This window comes from Eriocheir sinensis, chromosome 2, assembly GCF_024679095.1.
Source record: "Eriocheir sinensis breed Jianghai 21 chromosome 2, ASM2467909v1, whole genome shotgun sequence".
Classification (NCBI taxonomy): domain Eukaryota; kingdom Metazoa; phylum Arthropoda; class Malacostraca; order Decapoda; family Varunidae; genus Eriocheir; species Eriocheir sinensis.
The window spans coordinates 19,284,957-19,305,433 of NC_066510.1; the positions used below are offsets into that span (position 1 = coordinate 19,284,957).

Genomic DNA, 20,477 nt, shown 5'->3' on the forward strand with positions numbered 1-20,477 from the left:
ATGTGTACTTAGGGCAGCCAGCTTGTCAAGCAACACTGTCACATGCATAATGGAGCTGGGTTGGCTCGCAAGTAAATTTCATTAATGCACCAAGCTGTCATACACCCAAAATATATTCAGCATGAGTAATGTGATTGTTTGTCAGTATATTCTTTAAGATAAAAATATGTTGTGGTCACTATTTTTTGATAGATTATGATTGATTATAATTAGAAAGACACTCTATTGAGACTAAGAAAATATAAAATGAGAATCACCCATTACACAAATGTAAAATGCATCAGAAAAACTGTTGACAAGTGTGTAGTGAAGTAGTTCAGGAGAGACTTTATTGGAGCACTTCACAGAAGCAGACTGTGTATTGTTGCAACAGAGCAATGCAGGAAGTTGGCACAATTTCAAACATACTCTTTTATGCATGTGAATTCACATTTTATGAATTTCAGTTAAAACATATGAATATATTTGATATAGATGTTTTGTTTGAAATGCTGCTTCTCAACTACATTACTCTCCATTACAGGTTGATAATATTGTTTTTTTCTGGTAGATATAATGTATTGTGTTGTGTGTGGAAGTTATAAAAGCATAAGAAATGCTGGCATACTTATGGAAGATAATGAAAGATGCATTTTACTGTTATAGAACCTTGACATGGTCTGTCACCAGAGTTCTTTAATGATAGAAATTATGAGACTTGAAAACAGGGAAACCAAGGTATGACAGTAATTAGACACTCCATACACATGATAATTACTACATGATTACTAATAATTATTACAGGGAATTAAGTATTAGTACTTTGACATTCCATCCAGATAATTATAACTTTTAATGGGTTCATTTTGTTTGTCCCTCCACTTGGGGTTAAAAGGAGAGTAATTATGACATCAAAAGCAAAAGGATTATCCATTAGCCTGTGAACAACTGTTATCACATATTTTTATAATCTATTTTTACATAAATGCTTAGATACAAGTATATATTGTCATGCAATTAATGTAGCGAATCACAGCACCTTTGAGCTGGTCGAGGGATTTTATCCTCTCAGTGGTTCTGTGTCCCCGCCCAAGGCTAACAGTCATCCCAATCCCTGATCTGGATTGGTTGCAGTAGGGCCTGCATTTCCTTCCTCTAAAATCCTTATTAAATTCTTGAGCCTGACCCTGTTCTGTTGGAGGATGTTTTCCTATTCAAGAATTACTTTGTCCATGTGGAATGAGTGTTTTCAATCACATAATAATTGTAATATTATTTAAGATGTGGCCTCACCAACTGATATGTTAGCTGTATGATCAGGGTTTAGGGGCTGCTTTCACAGTCATTTTGTTTGTTTTGATCATTACCAGTGGCGGCGATCGACACTATAGTAGCACTCAAAATATAAAATAACCCATTTTATTACTACACACCTGGAAAAATAAGGATCAGTTCAACAAATTAAGTGGGCATTTAGTGTTGGGTGGGTACAGATTGACTAGCTCTGCTGACACACTAGTATCAAGGGGTGTGACTGAGGGCCACTTTCACAGACATTTTGTTTGTTTTGATCGTTACCAATGGCAGCGATCGCCGCTATAATATTTCCGTGTGAAACTGGCCGATGGGGTAGTGGCGGCTGCAGAAGAAACGAGAGGTGTTGAGAGTGTGTGATAAGGTGCGGGGCTAGGCTAACCCCGCAGCCACCACTACCCCATCGGCCAGTTTCACACGGAAATATTATAGCGGCGATCGCTGCCAATGGTAACGATCAAAACAAACAAAATGTCTGTGAAAGTGGCCCTTAGTCACACCCCTTGATACTAGTGTGTCAGCAGAGCTAGTCAATCTGTACCCACCCAACACTAAATGCCCACTTAATTTGTTGAACTGATCCTTATTTTTCCAGGTGTGTAGTAATAAAATGGGTTATTTTATATTTTGAGTGCACCCATTACCATGTTTATTTGGGCTAGTATGTGCTTAACACTAGAGATTGTTATGTAGAAAGTAGTGATTGCCTTAGATTAGCATCAACAACAAACTTTATCTAGTAGCAATTAATCTTAAAAGAAAAGTAATATTGCACTCACTCACACCATAGTAAATAAAAACTGAACTGAATATTAACAATAGTAATAAATATTTGTAAGACCAGTTTCCATTGTATTTACTTAACTTCAAGTATATATTAGTCTCAACCATAGGTAGACGGGACCCTTTCATCTGGGGGACTGAACTCTGCTTGCCCCAAAGATGTATTGCCTGTAAATTCAAGCATTTATTGTGGAACAAAAAACACTTCTATACATTAATTTTAATGCTTTATTGTATACTATACAATTATGTATAATTTTATTAATACTACATGAGGTCCTATGGAGAAGTTTACCATGTTTTTTATGTAAGTTAAACTTTCAATTGCAACATTATAATTAGACAATATGCTGTAATATCTTTATATGTGATATTATTGTAGATAATTATTTAAATCATTAAAACAGATTCTATTCTTAGGTACAGTCTATGCAGTATGTTCTGTAGAAATTTTGTGAAGTGTATGGATTCATTGTGAAAGTGGAGTTTGAAGATACAGTAAAGGTTACGGAGTGTTAGGATCTAAATCTGAGAAAAGATTAGCTGATGAGGTAGAAAGGAGAAGAGGAGCAAAAGAAGTGGTGGGAGGAGGAGGGATGAAGGGAAGCAATTGGGGGAGAAGTAGTAGGACCCGTTGTAGTAAATGATGTGGTGGAAGAAGTTAGCAGGGAGGTAAGCTGGATGAGATGGATAGGGGTGAAGCCAAGGTAATGAACTTCCTGTTTAAAGAAAAATGCAGCAACTAATGATTTGAAGTGGTAGGTAGGACAGCCTTGGTAAAAGATGTTACGTCCACCACTGCAGTTTACAAAAGTGCACGTTTCTTTATGGCAAGTTGAGCGATCACAGAGAGCAGTGTCCAGTGTTTAGCAGTTGTGAAATTGCCAGCAGTTTTGGCACGGACAAGGTGGAGAAATGTAAGGTTGGAGTTTGCAAACATGTGTCTGTGCAAACTGCAATGGAGGATAAAAATTTTAGTATCATGGTTGTCCTTCCTACCACTTTGAATCAATGCTTGCTGCCCTCAGCTTCAGACATGTCCACTCAAAAAGAAGACCAATAAGAAGCCTCGGCTTCACAGCTGTTCCCCTCTCCCAGCCTGCTCCTCCGTTAGTTTACTCCACCACTAAATCTTCCTTAACTGACCCTACTACCTCTTCTCCTGCTTCTATCCACCCCCTCTCCTGCTGTTCCCCTCCTTCTCTCCTATCTCCTTGATCCTTTCTCTGTCTTGCATCCTGAAACCCTATCTTCTATTCCTTTAACCTTGAAACCCTACACCCCTCTCCTACCTTTTCTGATGAGACCACCAACACCACACTAAAGGAAATATATGGGTTACATGGATGCTAACTCAAGGAAAAAAATTTACAATGAAGCTAGTGAAAATGAGTAAGTTAATAAAATAATGATCAAGAGACAATCAGTTTAGGATTGAAGCATGGGTGTGATATGTCACTTTGGCTATTTAATATTTACATGGATGGGTATATGAGATGAAAGCATGAGTAGGGGTGATGGGGCACTACTATAAGTTTCTTTGCAGATTACAATGACCTGCTGGCCAAAAGTAAGAATTTTAAAAAGTGGATGAGTTTAATGTACAATAGAAGGAAGCTCAAAAGTGGTCTCCTTAGTCCTGATAGCTTTAACCTCTTCAATACAGTGATGAATCTATACATCATACCATAATTAGTATCATAAAAAAAAAAAAAACAGGCTTATAGCTGTTCTCTGTGGTTTGTCATCCTCAGGAAATCATTGTGAATAATTAATCTATTAATGCTGAAGCCTGTTATAAGGAGGAGAGGGAAGTGTATAACAGTAACTGTAATAATCCTGTGGGGTGGAGAGAAGAGGGAGGTCTGTCTCCTGAATCCAGTACCTGCATCTATAAACCTAACCCTGGGTCAAAGGGGTTAACATTCTTTGTACAGGCTTAAGAATAAATTCTGCAAAGAGAAGTGATTTTTTTGTAAATAAGCTGAAGTAACTAATTTTGAAACACCTTACAGAATGTGTAGACTAAGTACAATAATACTACAATTAGTCAGGTAATCTTAGAAAGGGTGAGGGTGCTCTAAGTACGGAATCACTGGAGAAGAAATAGGAGAGATCTGTGAAGACAAGGATCATTGAGTTCATTGAATCATGAAAGGTGGAAGTGTAAGCATGGAGGTAAAGAGGGGATTGACTTTATCACAGAAATTAGGGCATAAATGACACAAGAGGTAAGGTGCCATTCCCTCGAGAGTTTTAAGAAGGAACAGTGCATCAGATAATGATTAAATAAAGTGTTTGTAACTGATTTCATATTCAAAGCACCTGTCTTCCTACAACAGAAGTGTGGTTTCCATTTAGCCTACTTGAGATAAGTTGAAAGAAAGTTTGTGACATTTAACTTTGAAGGAAGGCTGATATGGCACGCACCCAGTACATCAGCGATAACAAGACACGACGTTATCTATCTCAAATTCTAATACACTGTTACCTGAAGGAACTCCCCTGGACGGGATGGCCATCCAATCCTTCCCCATTTATACACTTCCTTTCTGCAATACTCATGTCTTTCCTCCCACAATTTTCATTACATACTCCTTTCAATCCACCTTACAAGTGAAAGAGTGGAAACCAGAGAAACAGTGGAGAACTGAGCATCCTGTCATACACCCTGAATATAACATAAGTATCTTTGGCTCCTAGGTGTTTCTTCCATAATCTAATTATGTATATTACTAGGTGTCATATTTCAGACATATCAATTACATTGTATATTATAAGGATGATTTATGTCATCCTAATCAGCAACATAGCATTTTAAACATGTCAAATTGCTATCAGGTATCTATGTACGTATGTGGCATGAGTGTTGAGTATAAGGAAAACTTACCTTCTTAGAACCTCTTATAAAAAGCTGCAGCAACAGAGCCACCACTTTCAAGGGGATCAAGTGCATGAATTTGCCACCCATTTTCATATTTCTACTGCTTATTTACTACTTATTTATTGTCTTTACTAAATGTTGCCAAACCTCTCTTCACCAGCTCCTCAGAAACATGAACATCCTGGAAAAATATAATAATGTTATCAATTCTGGCAACAATACTAAGAAAACACAATATCAGGTTCTGTCCCACATTTCAATTACAATAGATTCTTTGTGTGGCTCAAGTCTAAAGTTATGAGAAACAGTAGTGACTAAATAATGCATGCAGCCACCAAGGTGAGATAAGGATGAAGGATGTCACAGTCTGATGGTCAACCTCAAATATTCTATCCTGCATTTAAAAATAATAAAATCTTGATAAAAATAGGAATTGGTCCATACAAATTTTCAGATCTACCCTTCTCCCACACTTTTCTTACAACAATACAAGCCACAAAGCTAGCTGTAACCACAACCACTCTATAAGATTACTAACCGTTGGTCCATTACTGTCAGTAATTTCAACACAGGGTATAGTGGTGCTACCCTGTTGCTTGTATCCCACCACATTGACCATGACCACCTTCCACTGGGAGGCATACGTAAGTTCTTCAAAAACATCAGCTGCTTCTTCACTCTGGGCACTCCTGCAACAATGACAATCATTTTTTTCATCTGTGTGCAGTGCAGGCCATTTGAGGGCACTGGTGATTGGCCCCAACCAGTTGAAGTGCAGGTAAATAATTTTGTATAACTATGCCAGTTGCCTTGCTGGATGAATATAACTCTTACCACAAGTTAAATTTGCTAAGAAAGATGGACATAAATGTAAATCTGGATGGTAGAAGCTAACAAGTGATGGCAACAATGAAAAGTAACTCCTTAAAAATAAAGGTGCTTGTAATACTTACTCAGGGTCAATGTTTGCCAAAAAACACTCAATTGCTTGAAAGCTGAGCCTCAGAAAATCTGTTCGTAGTTCACACACAGTGTCAATCTTGATGGTTTCTGTGTCACCAAAGTCAACATAATAAACAGTGACTTGACTCTCTTCTAGATTTTTTTCATTAGGTTCAAAGCTACACACTCTCCCTCTATACCAGGAGTCATCATGTGGAAATTTGGCTGCAACTATGCTGTCAACAGTGACCTGAAATGGATGGGAAGCAATTACTTTTCAGAGGTAAACAGAAAAGCTCTACTGAAGTAAAATAAAAAGCTTTATGTAAGTGTAATATGTGCCAATGTAACAGTATAAAATAAAATGGGAAGGAATTAAAAACTGCCAACCCTCCTTACAAGAAGAAACCAAGGGTGCTACAAAAAAGTACATACATATATGTATTAATATTTGATGGGGATATATTGCTAAATCATCTTCAATATTTCACAGACGACATCATGCCTCATGTACTTCAACTGGGCTCAGCTGGTGTTTTGGGAAAATAGCTCAGTTACTACATGCCATGAATAAGAATTTACAGAACTTACCTTATCTAATTGATGTAGTTCTCTGTTTTCTTTATCGCTATAATATTCAGTCATCTCTGTCACTAGCTTGTCTAGCTGGATGGCTCTGGGACTAACAACCTGAAAAGGAATACATACATGTAACATGAAAAATTTACCTTATATAAACATATTTAATCCAAGCTTTCACCAGGAGGAAGATGAGAAAGGCGATGACATCTTCATTGTGAGGCAAGTCTGGGGTAGCATGATACAGTACTAAGGTAGACAAAGAAGGCTCCAACAATATGTAAACTGATATATACATAAAGCTCACTTATTACAGAAAAAGGGGGTTTACACTGTTTGTTAGAGCCTGAAATCACTATTACTATTTAGAAAACTCCTTGCAAGACAATAACATAAAAAGGGTAACACAGATGATGCTGTGTTTGTGTAGCCCTGGGACTCCCACCTGCAGCCAGAAGTGTGTGGCAGAGTTCACAGCAGACACATAAGCCTCTATGTACTTGTCTCTGCCATGGGGTGAGAGCGCCTCCTGATGAACGCTTCCATTGCTGCTCAGGGAGGACTGAAAGGAAGTCGATTATTTGTTTTTTGAAATGACATATTATAATGGCATATATATATCTTAGCCTTTATCCTCATTATTATCATCATCACAATACCATTACCCATATAGTGATGAAAGGCAAGCTTTGGGAGATGGAAAGAAAAGCTATGGTCATACAAAGGCAACAGCAAAGTAACCTACAACTGAAATACTCTCAACCTAGACCCTGACAATGAGTGTCACATCCTCATCACTGTTTCAGAGCTACCTGAAGGCCTAATGCCAGAGTGGCTTTCAGAGTAAAATGTGCCTAAACTGATTTATGCATTATATCTAACAGACTTTATCTAGTACTGCCATAGTTCTTTTCTTTCTTAGCTTCAGCAATCACTTATACTCATTTTATAGTGTTACATGGGTCACTTTATGATTTTGCCTGTTTCCACATTATGACTTCAATTCTCCTTAATGCAGGGAATAAAATGATGATTAAAAAGATGAATCATACATTTGCTTAACGACTAACCACTGGTCCCATTAATTTTATTTTCAAAGGTATCACATGACTTAAAGTTGGAATAAACCTGTATGAGTTAGATATTAAGTATATTGCATTGTGACACATCCAAAAGAGCAACATTGGCAACTCACTGGGCTGGTCTCACTTTCCTGTGTTCCCTGACGTCCTCGAAAACGTAGGGACATCTTGTTTGCAGATGCACTGATTTTTTGCCTGTATTCTTCTGCTTCAGCCACCTTGAATGAGATGAAGAGAAAATATGAACCATATGCTGACCATTGGCAAAGTCCTGAAAAAATTGAAAGACATCCATCTTGTCATGGTTTTTAAACTGAGAGCATGAAGTAGGTACAGAGGAGACATGAAGTCATCTGCCCTAAATATCTACATTTGCCTACAGTTTAAGAAACTCCCCCAGGAAAAATTTTCTTCACATCGCACACATGCACGTAGGCACACACACACACACACACACACACACACATTAATCTGTTAAATAAAACAAACAATTTATATTCCCACAGCAAACATTTGTTCACAAAAACATCAAATTTCTAAATATAGACCCTTCTCCTGCCACACACTACCAAACAGAAACAAATCCAGTGGGCTCATTGAGCACTTTCTTACCAGATTGTCTGTTGTCATACAATTGTATGATTATTGTACACTACAAATTTCTGTTACAATGATTTGTATTTTTTCCTCATCAATGAAAATTTCCCTAAAAAAATCCACAAATATGCAAACCTGTGAATATCAAGGGTTAACCATATTATGCTTAATGCAATAAACATGAGGTATAAGGAAGCTTATTAACCCTTAAATGACTGCATTGTTTTCATAGAATGTTCTTGAAAAATCATAAACAAGAGCTGCTATTTTTTTACTGTTTACTCACATTGTATGAAGCATCTTAACTTATTGAAAACAGAGGTGAAATCCTAACTGCAAATTTTTTATTGGCTCTTCAAATTGCATGAAGCATCTTAGACCATTGAACACTAGTGAAATTCAAATCTTGATGTGTCGTGTAATAGTCACACTAGAGGGTGTGAAATGTAGCTAGGATGTGAACTGCTGGCACAGAATGGTGCTCCAAGCAGACAAGTGCTCTTTAGTCTACTGGTTGGCAAGGGACTTGGAGGGAGAGCAACAAATTGCCACCTCTCCCACCTCCATGTCAAGTGACATCATCACTCTCACTACTGCTGTCACTGCACACAATGTATTACCACATCTGTCAGTGTACTTAGAATAATCATAACATTCTGTCATGTCAGTTCCTCCTAATTCGTCATTGGGTTTCCCTGTATTTTTTAAAAAAGTGCTTTGTGTGGCTTTTAGAGTGGCTCAGTTAGGACTAATGACATTACCTCACATCCGTGTGGGTCAGTTATGATGCCATGTAGCAAGACGGCACAGAAACCATGAAATTTAAGCATAACATTCAAAACTCTGGTGCACAGGAGTCTGATCAAACAAGTGATGGCCGGCTGAGCAGATTGAATAAATTAAATTAAATAAAATAAAATAAATGATGACCGTCGTTTAAGGGTTAAAACACTGAAACAATTATTGAGTGTACAATTAATGTACACATGGAATTTCAGTATCTTACTTTCCATTCACTACTGTATGCCTCATATACATGAGACAAAGAAGCGTACATGTCACTGGCAAATAAACTACATACTAGGTCATTTCAAATTATTGAGCCTATCATACCTATAAAACCAAAAAGACCTATAAGTTATAACTTTCACAGAGACAGGATTAATAGCATGTAATAACTCATGGATAAAACACAAATCATATAAAATATTACAACATGCATGCACTGGTTTTAACATGCAGATAATAAACAACAAAATTCACAGGTAGGGTGAGGTGGACACAACCCATACTACTAGTGGGAAAATATTCATTAAAAAATCTATATTTGCCCTAGCAGGCAAAACAAAGAGTGCATAATACTCCTCAGGAAATGGGCTTCCTCTATGAATATCTGTTGAGCTTCCCCAGAGAATATTTTTTCTCCATAGGAAGGTTTAATTTTTTTTTTCAATTGCTGTACGGCTTGTGACTAGGGGGTCACGGCTCATACACGAGGTGTTCACGGCCCGTACAATTTAAAAAATAAATTTCTTAAAAATTTGGCTTTGCACCAAGACTCAAACCCAAATGCCTAAAGTAATCCTTAGGCTGTGGGCTTCCTTTGAGGTATCAGTTTAGATTGTTTGGACTTCCAATTCTGCAAGTGATGCCAGTGTTTTAACTCATAATTTTTAGATGGTTTCCTATGCTCGTCAAATGTAACCAGGCTTTACAAAAACATTTTGCGTTCATTAGCTGTACGAATCGTGAACTACCCACGTCTGTTTACGGGATTCCCACGAACACAAAAACTCGGCACAACAATATCTTTCCATGCAAATATCTTTTCAATATGATCATATTTGCCATGGAAACTTTCACCAGCAAAGTCAAGACATATTTACAATCACCATACACTATACTATGAGGCGAGAAAATTGCATCAGACAACTCAAAAATTAAAAAACTCGCCTAGCATTTTCAGGCGTGAGGCTTGGGGCACAAGATGGCTAAGTTGGTGTCCCATTTTCTTTCTTCTGTAGGAAGCGAGACCTTCCTCGATGTTTTGATTCGACAAGACGGCCTTTGTACGTCTCGTGACCGTGTACGAGTTGTCCACCTCACCCTACATTAAAAATTCACCTATTTACCTTTATCTCCTACTATTAGTCCACACACAAAAATAACTTATTCAAGCAAGAGCATGCATAAGACGTTGGGTACAGAATATTCCACTTCAAATCAAGACCAACTTGCTACGAGTTCATGGTTTGTTAGGACCAATGTATCTTTTAAGCTTCAGAGGAACAGGGTCATAAAACTGTACCTTCTCCAGAAGCTGTATCTTGGCTGCTTCAATCTGCTCTTTGGTGCCCTTGAGAATTATCCGCCTCATATCCTCTGTTGTATTCACATTAAGCAACATAAAAGGTGGTGTAACATGCTCAAAGAGAACAAATAAGCAACTACTCATGTGATGTAAATAAATAAAAAATATCTCACAAGGGAATATCATAAAATGGCAAAAAGAGTTATATTAACATGATTTATTCCTCTTGTATGCATGTTTCTTCAAGACTTCAACTTTTGACTGAATTGATGGCATGACCCTGTGTTTACAGGGGAAAATATGTTATTAGCTTTAGCATTACCTTAAATTTTAGCTTTTCATAATCTTAAGCTTTTGGTAGGCCATATGTCATACCAAAAGCACCATATATTTCTAATTCCAAAAGTTTAAATTATATTTCAAGATATAAGCAGACCAAATCTATTCTGTAACTTGTGGTAAACACCAAAATCCTGCCAGCCGTGATTATTACCATCAAGCGAATATTATGACAATTCTTTCTCATTGAATCATGATACTATTGACTACAAATAGAAATTTCATCAGCAACAGAAACATGCCACAGTAAGGACTTACAGGGAGGAATGGAGAACAGGATATTAAAGAAATGGTGATGCACACTGACATGACAATAAAAAGATACTCATCGTGCATCCTACGCTATGTAACGCCACACCTTACAACCACTAAGGGGTCCCCGTGTGATGCCATGCAGCGACAAGGTTGCTTTATTCATAGATTTATTTGATTCCTAAGATGGAGACACTTCTGCCGCAGCCACCCCCTGGAGGGAGGTTTTCATGAGGGAGCAGGGCATTGCAGATATAGATTGATAGACCTGACTCACCCTTCTGCATTAAGGTAATGGCACTCAAGCATTCACTGCACACTTTCTCCTTCCTTGGAATATTCTCCTCATGCCACGCACTTTCTTTAAACTGCCGATAATTACCAAAAAAAGGCCTTCCCTTTCTCTCTCACTCTACTTCCATTGTGTTTCATCTTCCTCCATACTTCTTTTCATTACTCGTCATGCAATTGTCATGATTTAACTCACTAGGTTTTTTCTTCTTTTTTTTCTCAATGGCTCAAGAGGCTCTGGTTCCACTTTCAAACCAAATAACTGTAGGAAATCACTCCAGCCACTTTGTTAAGCATTCACATCCAACTCACCGTGATCCATCAACAGCACTTCCTAATCTTTATTGCTGTTCACCTGCACCCACATGACGTTTTATTTTCAATCACATTCTTCCTAATCCCAATCACCACCGAATACTCTCCATTTTCATTCACTCCAGACACTATGTATCCTCTGTATTCTTCCCTGGCATTTTCTTCTACTTTCATATCCAGATCTTTCATCAAAATCACTCCCTCCTGCTTCCACACATTTCTAAATGATTACGGAGTCATACTGGGTATGGCACTGTCAAAATGTTAATGATCTACCAAACCAGAAAAGAGAGGTTAACCAGCTTAGGATAATGGCACTTTGGAGATGATGATGTTAAACTTACAAGCACCTTTGGCTGCCCTATTCAAGTAAACGAGGTCTACCCCTTAGAGCCAACCCTTCCCACAGTACTGTACCACAGACAAGTGCTGTGATACAAGAATAATAGGAATGTCCCCCTGCCCAGGATACAGATCATAGCATCCAACTTATACCTGGTATGGTAGTTAACAGAGGTAAGGCTGTAACAAGACTCCATCTGTCTCCACTCCTCCTGGAGATTCCTTTCAAGGTTTTTCAGTTATGAGCCAAATATGGTAACCACTGCACTACAGAGCATAAATGTGTAATATAAAAAATCTTGAACTAACCACAGGAAGTTGGGGAACTGGAAAACTCTTCTTCCTTTACTACTGTGATTTTAACTCCAGTGGTGTGAGAAATAGAGCGAACTGTATCACCATTTCTTCCAATAATGCGGCTGATGGCCATCTGAAAAATATAAACATGAAAATAGCAAATGTCCATCTTCGAAAATAAGCACACATGAAAACAACACCTCAAATGAGGCTCCTAGCAGTCAACTACTTGTATACATATATATCAATACTGTACTGAAAATTATCTAAGTTAATATTTGATATAGTGAGGTCCAAAAGTTTCTAACAGGTATAACTTTCCAGTTAATTACATACACATGGAACCTTCATCTCTGAGACTTCAATAACAGGTTGGCTGTTGATTGCTTTCTTGATAAGCTCGCGAGCCAAGCTGATGTTCTCCGGGGAGCCAACAATTATACATGTCTGCTTGCCATTCTTTTCTGGTGAAAAGTGAAAAAACAGTCCAGTAATTTGTCCTTCATGCAATTTTTTTTTATTTTTTTATACAGTAGGTAAAGGAAGCAGCTTATGGGGAACAACAGGCTGCTTCTGATCGGTAAAACTGGGTAATATTGGGAAATAACATTATATAAGATATTGGTGAACAGTATGTCAAAATACATTGACACCATGCAAAAAAGAAAACTAAAATGTGTGAGTAAACTTAACCTAACCTAACCTAACAAAACCCCAAACAGCTACTATAAACCTAACCTAACAAAACCCCAAACAGTTACTATAGGTCTTGACTCAGAACATTCATATATGCTTCCTTACTAATGAGACTTTCTATACAACAAAGTGAGGTCATTCTTTGTTGATTTATACTATAAGGTGCTGGCAATCATGTGTTTAAAGATACCCTTAACTTAACCGAACTTAACAAAACCCGAAACAGTTACTATAGGTACAGTATAGAAAAAAGAAAATGTTGCCTCAAGATTCAGCAAACACAAACAGACAAGATTAATTTAGCCGAACAAACCATCAGAAAAGTTGATCTTAGTATTCGTACTCCTCTGGATCAGGTTCACATTGGAGCCATGCCGCCCGATGACGAGGCCCAACGCCTTCTGTGGTACATCCATCCTTGCTGTGATCTCAAAGCTGCCCTTGGTTTGCCCCACCTCAGGCTTCTTGCCATCCTGCATACAAATGGATAAGAACAATTACTGCACTTCAGACAATTATATGGAGAGAAACTAGAAAACTGGGACAGCATACATTTTGAATTGATTGGCTTCAAATATAAGTGCATTAGATTTATTTACTAATAATTAGAAGGGTAAACCTCTTGTTGAATAGTTAGAACTGGATCTGTTAGTGTTTCCTTGCTAGCCGTCTCAGAAAAAACTCTCAAAGACTAGTCCTGTGGAGAGTCTGTCCTACTTTCCCCAAAAATGTCAAAGTTATTGTAGATCATGGTGCTAAAACAAATGATGTGTAAGCAGCATTTAAAATAAGGAATAACAGCAGCAGCAGCAGGGTAATTCATAATGCTTCCTTACTAATGAGACGATATACAACAAAGTGAGGTAGAAAGTTGGAAAGTTTTGTTTAGCCGCCGCAACATCTGTGGTCATATGCCAGAGAGAGACAGAAGGGGAAGGAATTATAGGAGAAGGGAACAGATCCCAGGAGACGGGACACAACCCCCGATTAATACCTGGTACCCATTCACTGCTGGGTGGACAGGGGTGTAGGGTATCAGAAAAGCTGCCCAAATTTTTCCACTCCGCCCAGGAATCGAACCCGAGCTCTCTCGGTTGTGAGCCGAGTGTGCTAACCACTGCACCACGAAGCCCCCAACAAAGTGAGGTCATTCTTTGCTGATTTATACCATAAAGGGCTGGCAATCATACATTTGAAGATAACCTAAACTTAACCTAACCTAGCCTAACAAAACTCAAACTGTTACTATATAGGTCTTAACTCTGAAAATTCATATATGCTTCCTTACAAATGAGACTTCCCACACAATAAAGTGGGGCCATTCTGTGTTGATTTATACCATAAGGTGCTGGCTATCATGTGTTAAAAGATACCCTGAACTTAACCTAACCTAAGTCAGTTGCCTGCTAGCCTGTCATACATGTATGCATTCTACTGTGTGTGCTCAGATTTTATAAGTAAATCATTCAATCATATGGCATACATTCTTAATGGATTAACGAAGTTAATGGTATCGACGATAACATTCAGGTTAATGATATAATGGTTAACAACGTTAAGATTCTGGTAAACGATGCACACCACTGGTGGGAACCCATGTTGCTGTAGGTTGTGAAGTAGCACACAGCATCCTGTGGTAGCCACAATCTGCAGCTCACCACAGATAAAATCTAATATGTTTACCTGCTGGGGGATTCCCCTCCCTCAACATCCCCCTTGGGATCACTAAAAGACAGATGAATATACATGAACCTCCTAATGGGAGGGCTTCGCTCCCCTCAGTCCCCTTGTGTCTCCATATTTTGTTGCATTTCCACTGCTAGCATGCTTTTTCAAGCACATGGGCTATCTGTTACATACTGTTTATGGGTCAGTGTATTGAGGGGGATCTATTCAGCATTGCAAATGTTCTGCTGCATGATTACAAAGAAATTATTTTTACCTCATTGAGCAGCAATCTGGGGGGGGGGCAAATGATACAAAACCCCTCTATTACACGGTGAGGGTAGAGGGGGGTGAAGCCTCCCTGCTAATAGCTGATTTAACTGAGAAAAAGTTCTTACATTATTAAGTGGTGATAAATTACTATCGGCAGGGCAAGGCAGGGCATGCCATGGGGAATATTTCTCCAACATAATTACCCCAAAAAGTAACTTTTTACTGCTTGCACAGAAAAAACTATCTCCACACACAAAGAAAAAATCATATTTTGCCCTTGAAATATTGTCTGTGTCTTGAAAAGAACATGCCAACTTCTGCTGCATAATTACCCATATAGTTTCACTCTTTTGACATGAGTTGGCTCCCTTACTAATCTCTTAACTTTTATTCATAAGACAAAGTACTAAGCTGAAAGCAGCAAGAAAGGGACGCAGGAGACACCATGAATAAAACTCAACACCAAAGGCAAACAATCAAAGTCCCCAGATGCACTTTTTGCCAGTATTGCCTTGTTCTTGTTTGTAAGACACCTACGACTAGATAGAAGAGACAGGTTGTGTCCTCCCCGTCAACGGAATCACTGAAACATTACATCAAAACCGGCTGGCACATGAATGATATCCACAGTAATCCCTGACCCCAATCTTGCCCTAGTAAACACAAAAGTTGCCTAAACCCACATGAATGAATGAACTGACCTCCTATGAGAAGTGTCACCTATCACACACAAACACTGGAGCAGGAGAATGAGCAAGGCAGCACCCAGCCATTCAACAAGCACCATAAAAATATAAAAAACGAGTTATATCTTTTTTCCTTGAGTTGTGAACCCCTTGGAGTAACCTGCCGGAAGGGGTCATCGCCAGTGCCAGCATTAACTCTTTTAAATAAAACAATGACAGGCGTGTGGAAGACCTAATAAGAGAAGAGGCAGCACCGTATGACCACTGCCGCCCTTGCCTCTGTAATCAGCAGGCAAGCAGTCCTCGGGTGGTGTGGGGTGTGCTGCCGACAACCTGCTGAAAGGGAAAAACTGATTGTCACGCACTATTGACCACCTACTTGTCTGGTGAGGTAGTAGTAGAGGGCCCCTGCAGTCCCCGTCAGCAGCAGGGCGCCTCCCAACGGCAGCGCGAGGGTCTTCCAGCGGGGCGCGTCCATCCCTCCGCCCGGCCGCCCTGCGTCTGCTGCTGCTGTTTACGTTTCCAATGCTGGCGATGACGCAATGCATGACGTCACTCACCCCGGGCCGCGAATATGTTAAGCCTTAATATAGCATTATTTGTTGTGTGTATTTACCTGGATGTGTTTACCTAGTTGTAACATACCTGGCCTCAGCTACACCCGTCAGGTCCTGTCTATGAGAGAGAGAGAGAGAGAGAGAGAGAGAGAGAGAGAGAGAGAGAATGATAGGTAGCCTCCCCCCCACCCCGAGGCACGTAACAACAGCGATTTAGCAAGAACACTGTGATTTGGGTTACGGTTAATTCTGGTTTCCCTTCAACATAGCCTATGGCAAACGCTGACACCAATGTACATGAACAACAGTTAAATGCCCGACCATCCGATCATTATTCAGAAAAAAAAGCTGCAACTCGATCGTCGACCCTAGAACCGCGTTGACCGTACCGCAGACCCTCTACACTGCCTACATTGGGGATGACCACAAATTATGATGCAAGTCTATAAAAGGCCTCGGTCTATCACAGCGACTCTATGCAATCCAGAAAATTATGAGCACACAACCACCCTTACGTACGGCATTCCTGTGTTCACCGCTTGATTGGTTCAACCATGGGTCAGCAGCACACTAATAATCTTCTATCAAACACATGGTGTGGGAGGGTAATTATAAAAGTTTATAGTTTCAGGGCGACGAGACTGCAGGTTCGGGAGAGATGGTAGGCCTGGTGTCATATGGTTGACAATCTTTTCTTCTTCGATGATTTTTTTTATTTTATTTTTATTGTTCTACACGAGGCCCTCAGCGGTGTCACGTAAGGGGAAAGCGATCGATCCTTCTATGACCTAAATCCTATTGCAGCAGTAGTAGCAATAGTAATAGTAATATTAGTAGTAGGACCAAGGACGCAGAGCTTCTACGCAAGACTCGCCGAAGCACTGGCGGATAAAAAATAGCAGCCGAGAAGTAGTGTGGTCGCCTGGCTGAGACACGCTATCCTTCTCCCACCTGAGGTCACCCTTGGCCTGCCTAAGAGGAACCAGGTTATCTGAGGGCGGAGGGCAGGCGTCCTTAGGTGCCTTTCACACTATGCGGTTCTCGCCGCATCTAAATGCGGTCCGGGCCCGGACACAGCAGTCGACTGATAGTTTGTATTTGGTTTGTATGTCCCTATTCACACCGTGCGGGTGCGGGTGATTGACCGGTCCGGGTCCGGATGCAGTTACGGCGTCCCACTGGGCTTCTCCAGTCCCGTACCCTTGCGCGGTGGCAGTGGGTTTTATATTTCAATAGAAGTCTTTACACTGTTCGGTTAGTAGCCGCACAGACATCGTGTGACAAACATATCTAGTGCACTTCCACAAGATTTATCTCTGACAATGGAGCAAGATATTGACATTGAACATTGATATCGCTGGTAGAAGTGAGACCTTATGGTTACTGCCAGTCTTTGCACAGGTGGAATAGCGTCCCTGAACTGCCTATCTCCACGCCTCAGCCTGTCATGGAGGCGTTGCAGGAGGTCATCAAATGTTACTTGTGACATTCTGAAGTAATTGAAGAACTTGCCATCATCCTTTCTTAATCCTTTAAATAGGGTTACAAATGCTCCCACCGCACTTCGTTACATATTCAGTGGGTGCACCCAGTGAATTCGGCTTTGTCTTCTTTTCTTTTTCTTTCTGTGTAGTAAATATGCACACAGTAATCTCCTTCGATCCATCCCGTAGTATACTTGTTGCTGCAAACTGGGAAGAGAGTTGGGTTTCAATGTGTGCGGCAGCCGGATGATTGTGCGGCAGCAATCGCAATCATTTCCGATCCGGCAGCCGCACCAAGACGCGGCGAGAAACCGCATAGTGTGAAAGGGGTCTTACCCCATGAAGGTATGCCCTGGTCTCCCTTATCTCTTGTCCCTTGTTCACAGCTTCGGCCACGTCGATGGCACTCATATGCGATTAATTAAAGGTAAGCTCTTTCTCGGGCAGCGCCGCCACGCGGGCACAAGGAATATGCAGAGTCTACGCCTCCTCCCAGCTCCGAGGACGCGGGTGCCACACCACCTACCCCGCCCGCCGCATCTCTCCTCCAACCTCACCGCCTCCATATCCACTCCTCTTCCTGTTTATCCCTCATGCTTTTCTTTTCTACCTTCCATCATCATTCGTTCCGCTTTCTGGCGGTAACATGTCAATCATTATTATTATTACTATTATTGTAATAGTTATTATAATTGTAATTATTATTATTATTATTATTATTATTATTATTATTATTATTATTATTATTATTATTAGTAGTAGTAGTAGTAGTAGTAGTAGTAGTAGTAGTAGTAGTATCATTATTATTTTATTATTTTCTTTATTGTTATTTTTATTAGTTATTTTAATTATTGATATTTTTATCATTGTTATTTTTGTTATTTTTATCAGTTATTTTTATTATTATTATTTTATTATTTTATTATTGTCATTTTTGTTGTTGTTGTTGTTAAAATTGTTATTATTTTTATGTTCATTATTATTTTCATTATTATTATTATTATTATTATTATTATTATTATTATTATTATTATTATTATTATTATTATTATCCTCATCCTAAGCATCATTATTTTCTTGTTTTATGCAGCTCACACTGGCAGGGGGGCAGGATGCTCCGGCCACTTTGACCCCTCGACCACTCGCCCGCGGCGCCGTGTGTGCTGAGTGCAACATTGGTTTAGATGCGCGAGACCGAGATGCACTCGAGAGGTTAAGTTGTGACTTTGAGGTTAAGCACATGGCTCTCTGAAACGTCGTCCATATGGCGACTCTTTGAACTGTGCTCATGTTGACATGCTAAATGTTGAGCTAAAGCAAACAAGGACATGACAGCGGTTTCCCTGTGGAGTGTGTACGGTACACATGGCGCGGCACCGAGGAGTTTCTCCACACATGCTGACCAGCCACAAGAATGCCACATGATGAGAGGCAACAAGATGGATGTAAGTCATTACGGTCCATATGATTTTTCTTCGGAATGCAACTGTTCACATCGGGGATCACTATTTATCTCCCCGTTTAGATTCAGAGCTGACGGCGATGACGGATCGTGACCACATTGATCCTAGTGGACGTCAAAATCATCTAAGCGATCATAGACAACGCATTACCTTGATTTCCTGGTTACGTGACGTTTGGCAGTCTGCATCTGTGTCGACCCTTGGCGGAGAGGAAAACTTTTTCGTTCATTTTTCTGCCACTACCGACAACCCTCGAATTCAGTCTACAGAGAGGACTCATTACACTAAGCTCCACTTGGCACGCCTTGATCAAACTGTAAAGAAGACTCAGGAGTGAAGAGTGAAGGGAGAAAGAGCAAAGAGTACGAGCGAACGAAGATGTGGAGAGAGTAGAGACTTCTGGAGCGCCACAGCCTTTCCTGGCCGGACTGGAGGTTTCAAGACACCGCCGGGAGAAAGAAACAAGTGTGTGCCTCGGTCTCACCTCGCCTGCCTCCCGCCCGTCTGCCTCCGCCGCCCGTCTCGCCCAGAGTGTGAGTAGCGGCGGTGTGGTGCGGGTGTGTGTCGCTGGGCTGCTGCTGGCTCTTCTCTCTGACTCGCTGCACACGCCCTTCGCTGGTCCTTGACGGGGGATATCTCTACGGCGGGAACCTGTCGGGAGTAACAAGGGGGATCAGTGCTTTAGTAGTGCCTTGGTGTGTGAAGGTGAGGTGACGACGGTGTGACATAGGTGATGATCGTGTGTGTGTGTGTGTGTGTGTGTGTAGGCGAGAGATAACCCCTCCCCCTCCGTCCCCCGCACGTAACCCTCCATGCCGCACCGGGTTTCGGGTCTTGGTGCATCACAGGACACCAAGACGGTTTTCCTGGTGCCCTTGTGTCCCCCGTGACTCAGCGTGTTCCCTAAGCTGCCCTGCATGTACCCCCTTGCCGCCTAGCCTGCTGAAGGGGCGCGGGGCCGTGGTGGGGAGGTGTGTGAGGGCAGGTGTGGTGAGTGCGGGCCGTGGTGCGGGCAGGTAGGTTACGTGGGTGTGTTAGGCAGGCGCTGGGCGGGCATGGCATCTCCTCCCTCTTCCTCCTTTCTTCCGAGTATGTGTCCTTTTATGAACGTGGGTCTCTCTCTCTCTCTCTCTCTCTCTCTCTCTCTCTCTCTCTCTCTCTCTCTCTGTCTGTTTATCTCTGTCTCTGTCTCTGTCTGTCTGTCTGTCTGTCTCACCTATCTACTTACAAACTACGTAACACCCCACTGCCCTAAAACTTTGTCCCCTTCTACTGTTTATCACGTCACTCCTTTCTCTTTTTTTTCCTGTCACCTCTCTCCAGTGTCCTTGGCCTCCTGTGTGCAT

The 20,477-nt window shown here is 40.6% G+C and overlaps 2 protein-coding genes across 6 annotated transcripts in view; one reads left to right on the forward strand and one right to left on the reverse strand.

Annotated features, from left to right (window-relative positions):
- Positions 1 to 2,896: 2,896 nt before the first annotated feature.
- Positions 2,897 to 19,756, reverse strand: LOC127000888 (tudor and KH domain-containing protein homolog). The gene is made up of 12 exons (XM_050865002.1): positions 19,616 to 19,756; positions 16,007 to 16,155; positions 13,317 to 13,476; positions 12,644 to 12,771; positions 12,320 to 12,440; positions 10,469 to 10,542; positions 7,677 to 7,781; positions 6,927 to 7,043; positions 6,494 to 6,592; positions 5,914 to 6,152; positions 5,499 to 5,649; positions 2,897 to 5,141 (listed from the first exon to the last, which is right to left on the reverse strand). The coding sequence occupies exons 2-12, from the start codon at positions 16,103 to 16,105 to the stop codon at positions 5,076 to 5,078; spliced, it is 1,359 nt and encodes a 452-aa protein (XP_050720959.1). The 5' UTR covers positions 16,106 to 16,155; positions 19,616 to 19,756; the 3' UTR covers positions 2,897 to 5,075.
- Positions 19,646 to 20,477, forward strand: part of LOC127000894 (arrestin domain-containing protein 17-like) — a 65,320-nt gene continuing 64,488 nt past the window's right edge. For 2 of the 5 annotated variants that reach the window (XM_050865010.1, XM_050865038.1), the window contains exon 1: positions 19,685 to 19,836. The gene's annotated coding sequence lies outside the window, so the exon portion shown is untranslated. The other 3 variants (XM_050865030.1, XM_050865018.1, XM_050865024.1) reach the window with 3 other exon arrangements.

Excerpts from the sequence above, each read along its gene's own strand:
- LOC127000888 (XM_050865002.1), bottom strand. The coding sequence starts at position 16,105 with ATGGACGCGCCCCGCTGGAAGACCCTCGCGCTGCCGTTGGGAGGCGCC. Across the intron at positions 10,543-12,319 it reads CAGTTCCCCAACTTCCTGTG|AGGATATGAGGCGGATAATT; the intron begins GTTAGTTCAAGA and ends TGAATACAACAG. Across the intron at positions 5,650-5,913 it reads TTGGCAAACATTGACCCTGA|GAGTGCCCAGAGTGAAGAAG; the intron begins GTAAGTATTACA and ends TCATTGTTGCAG.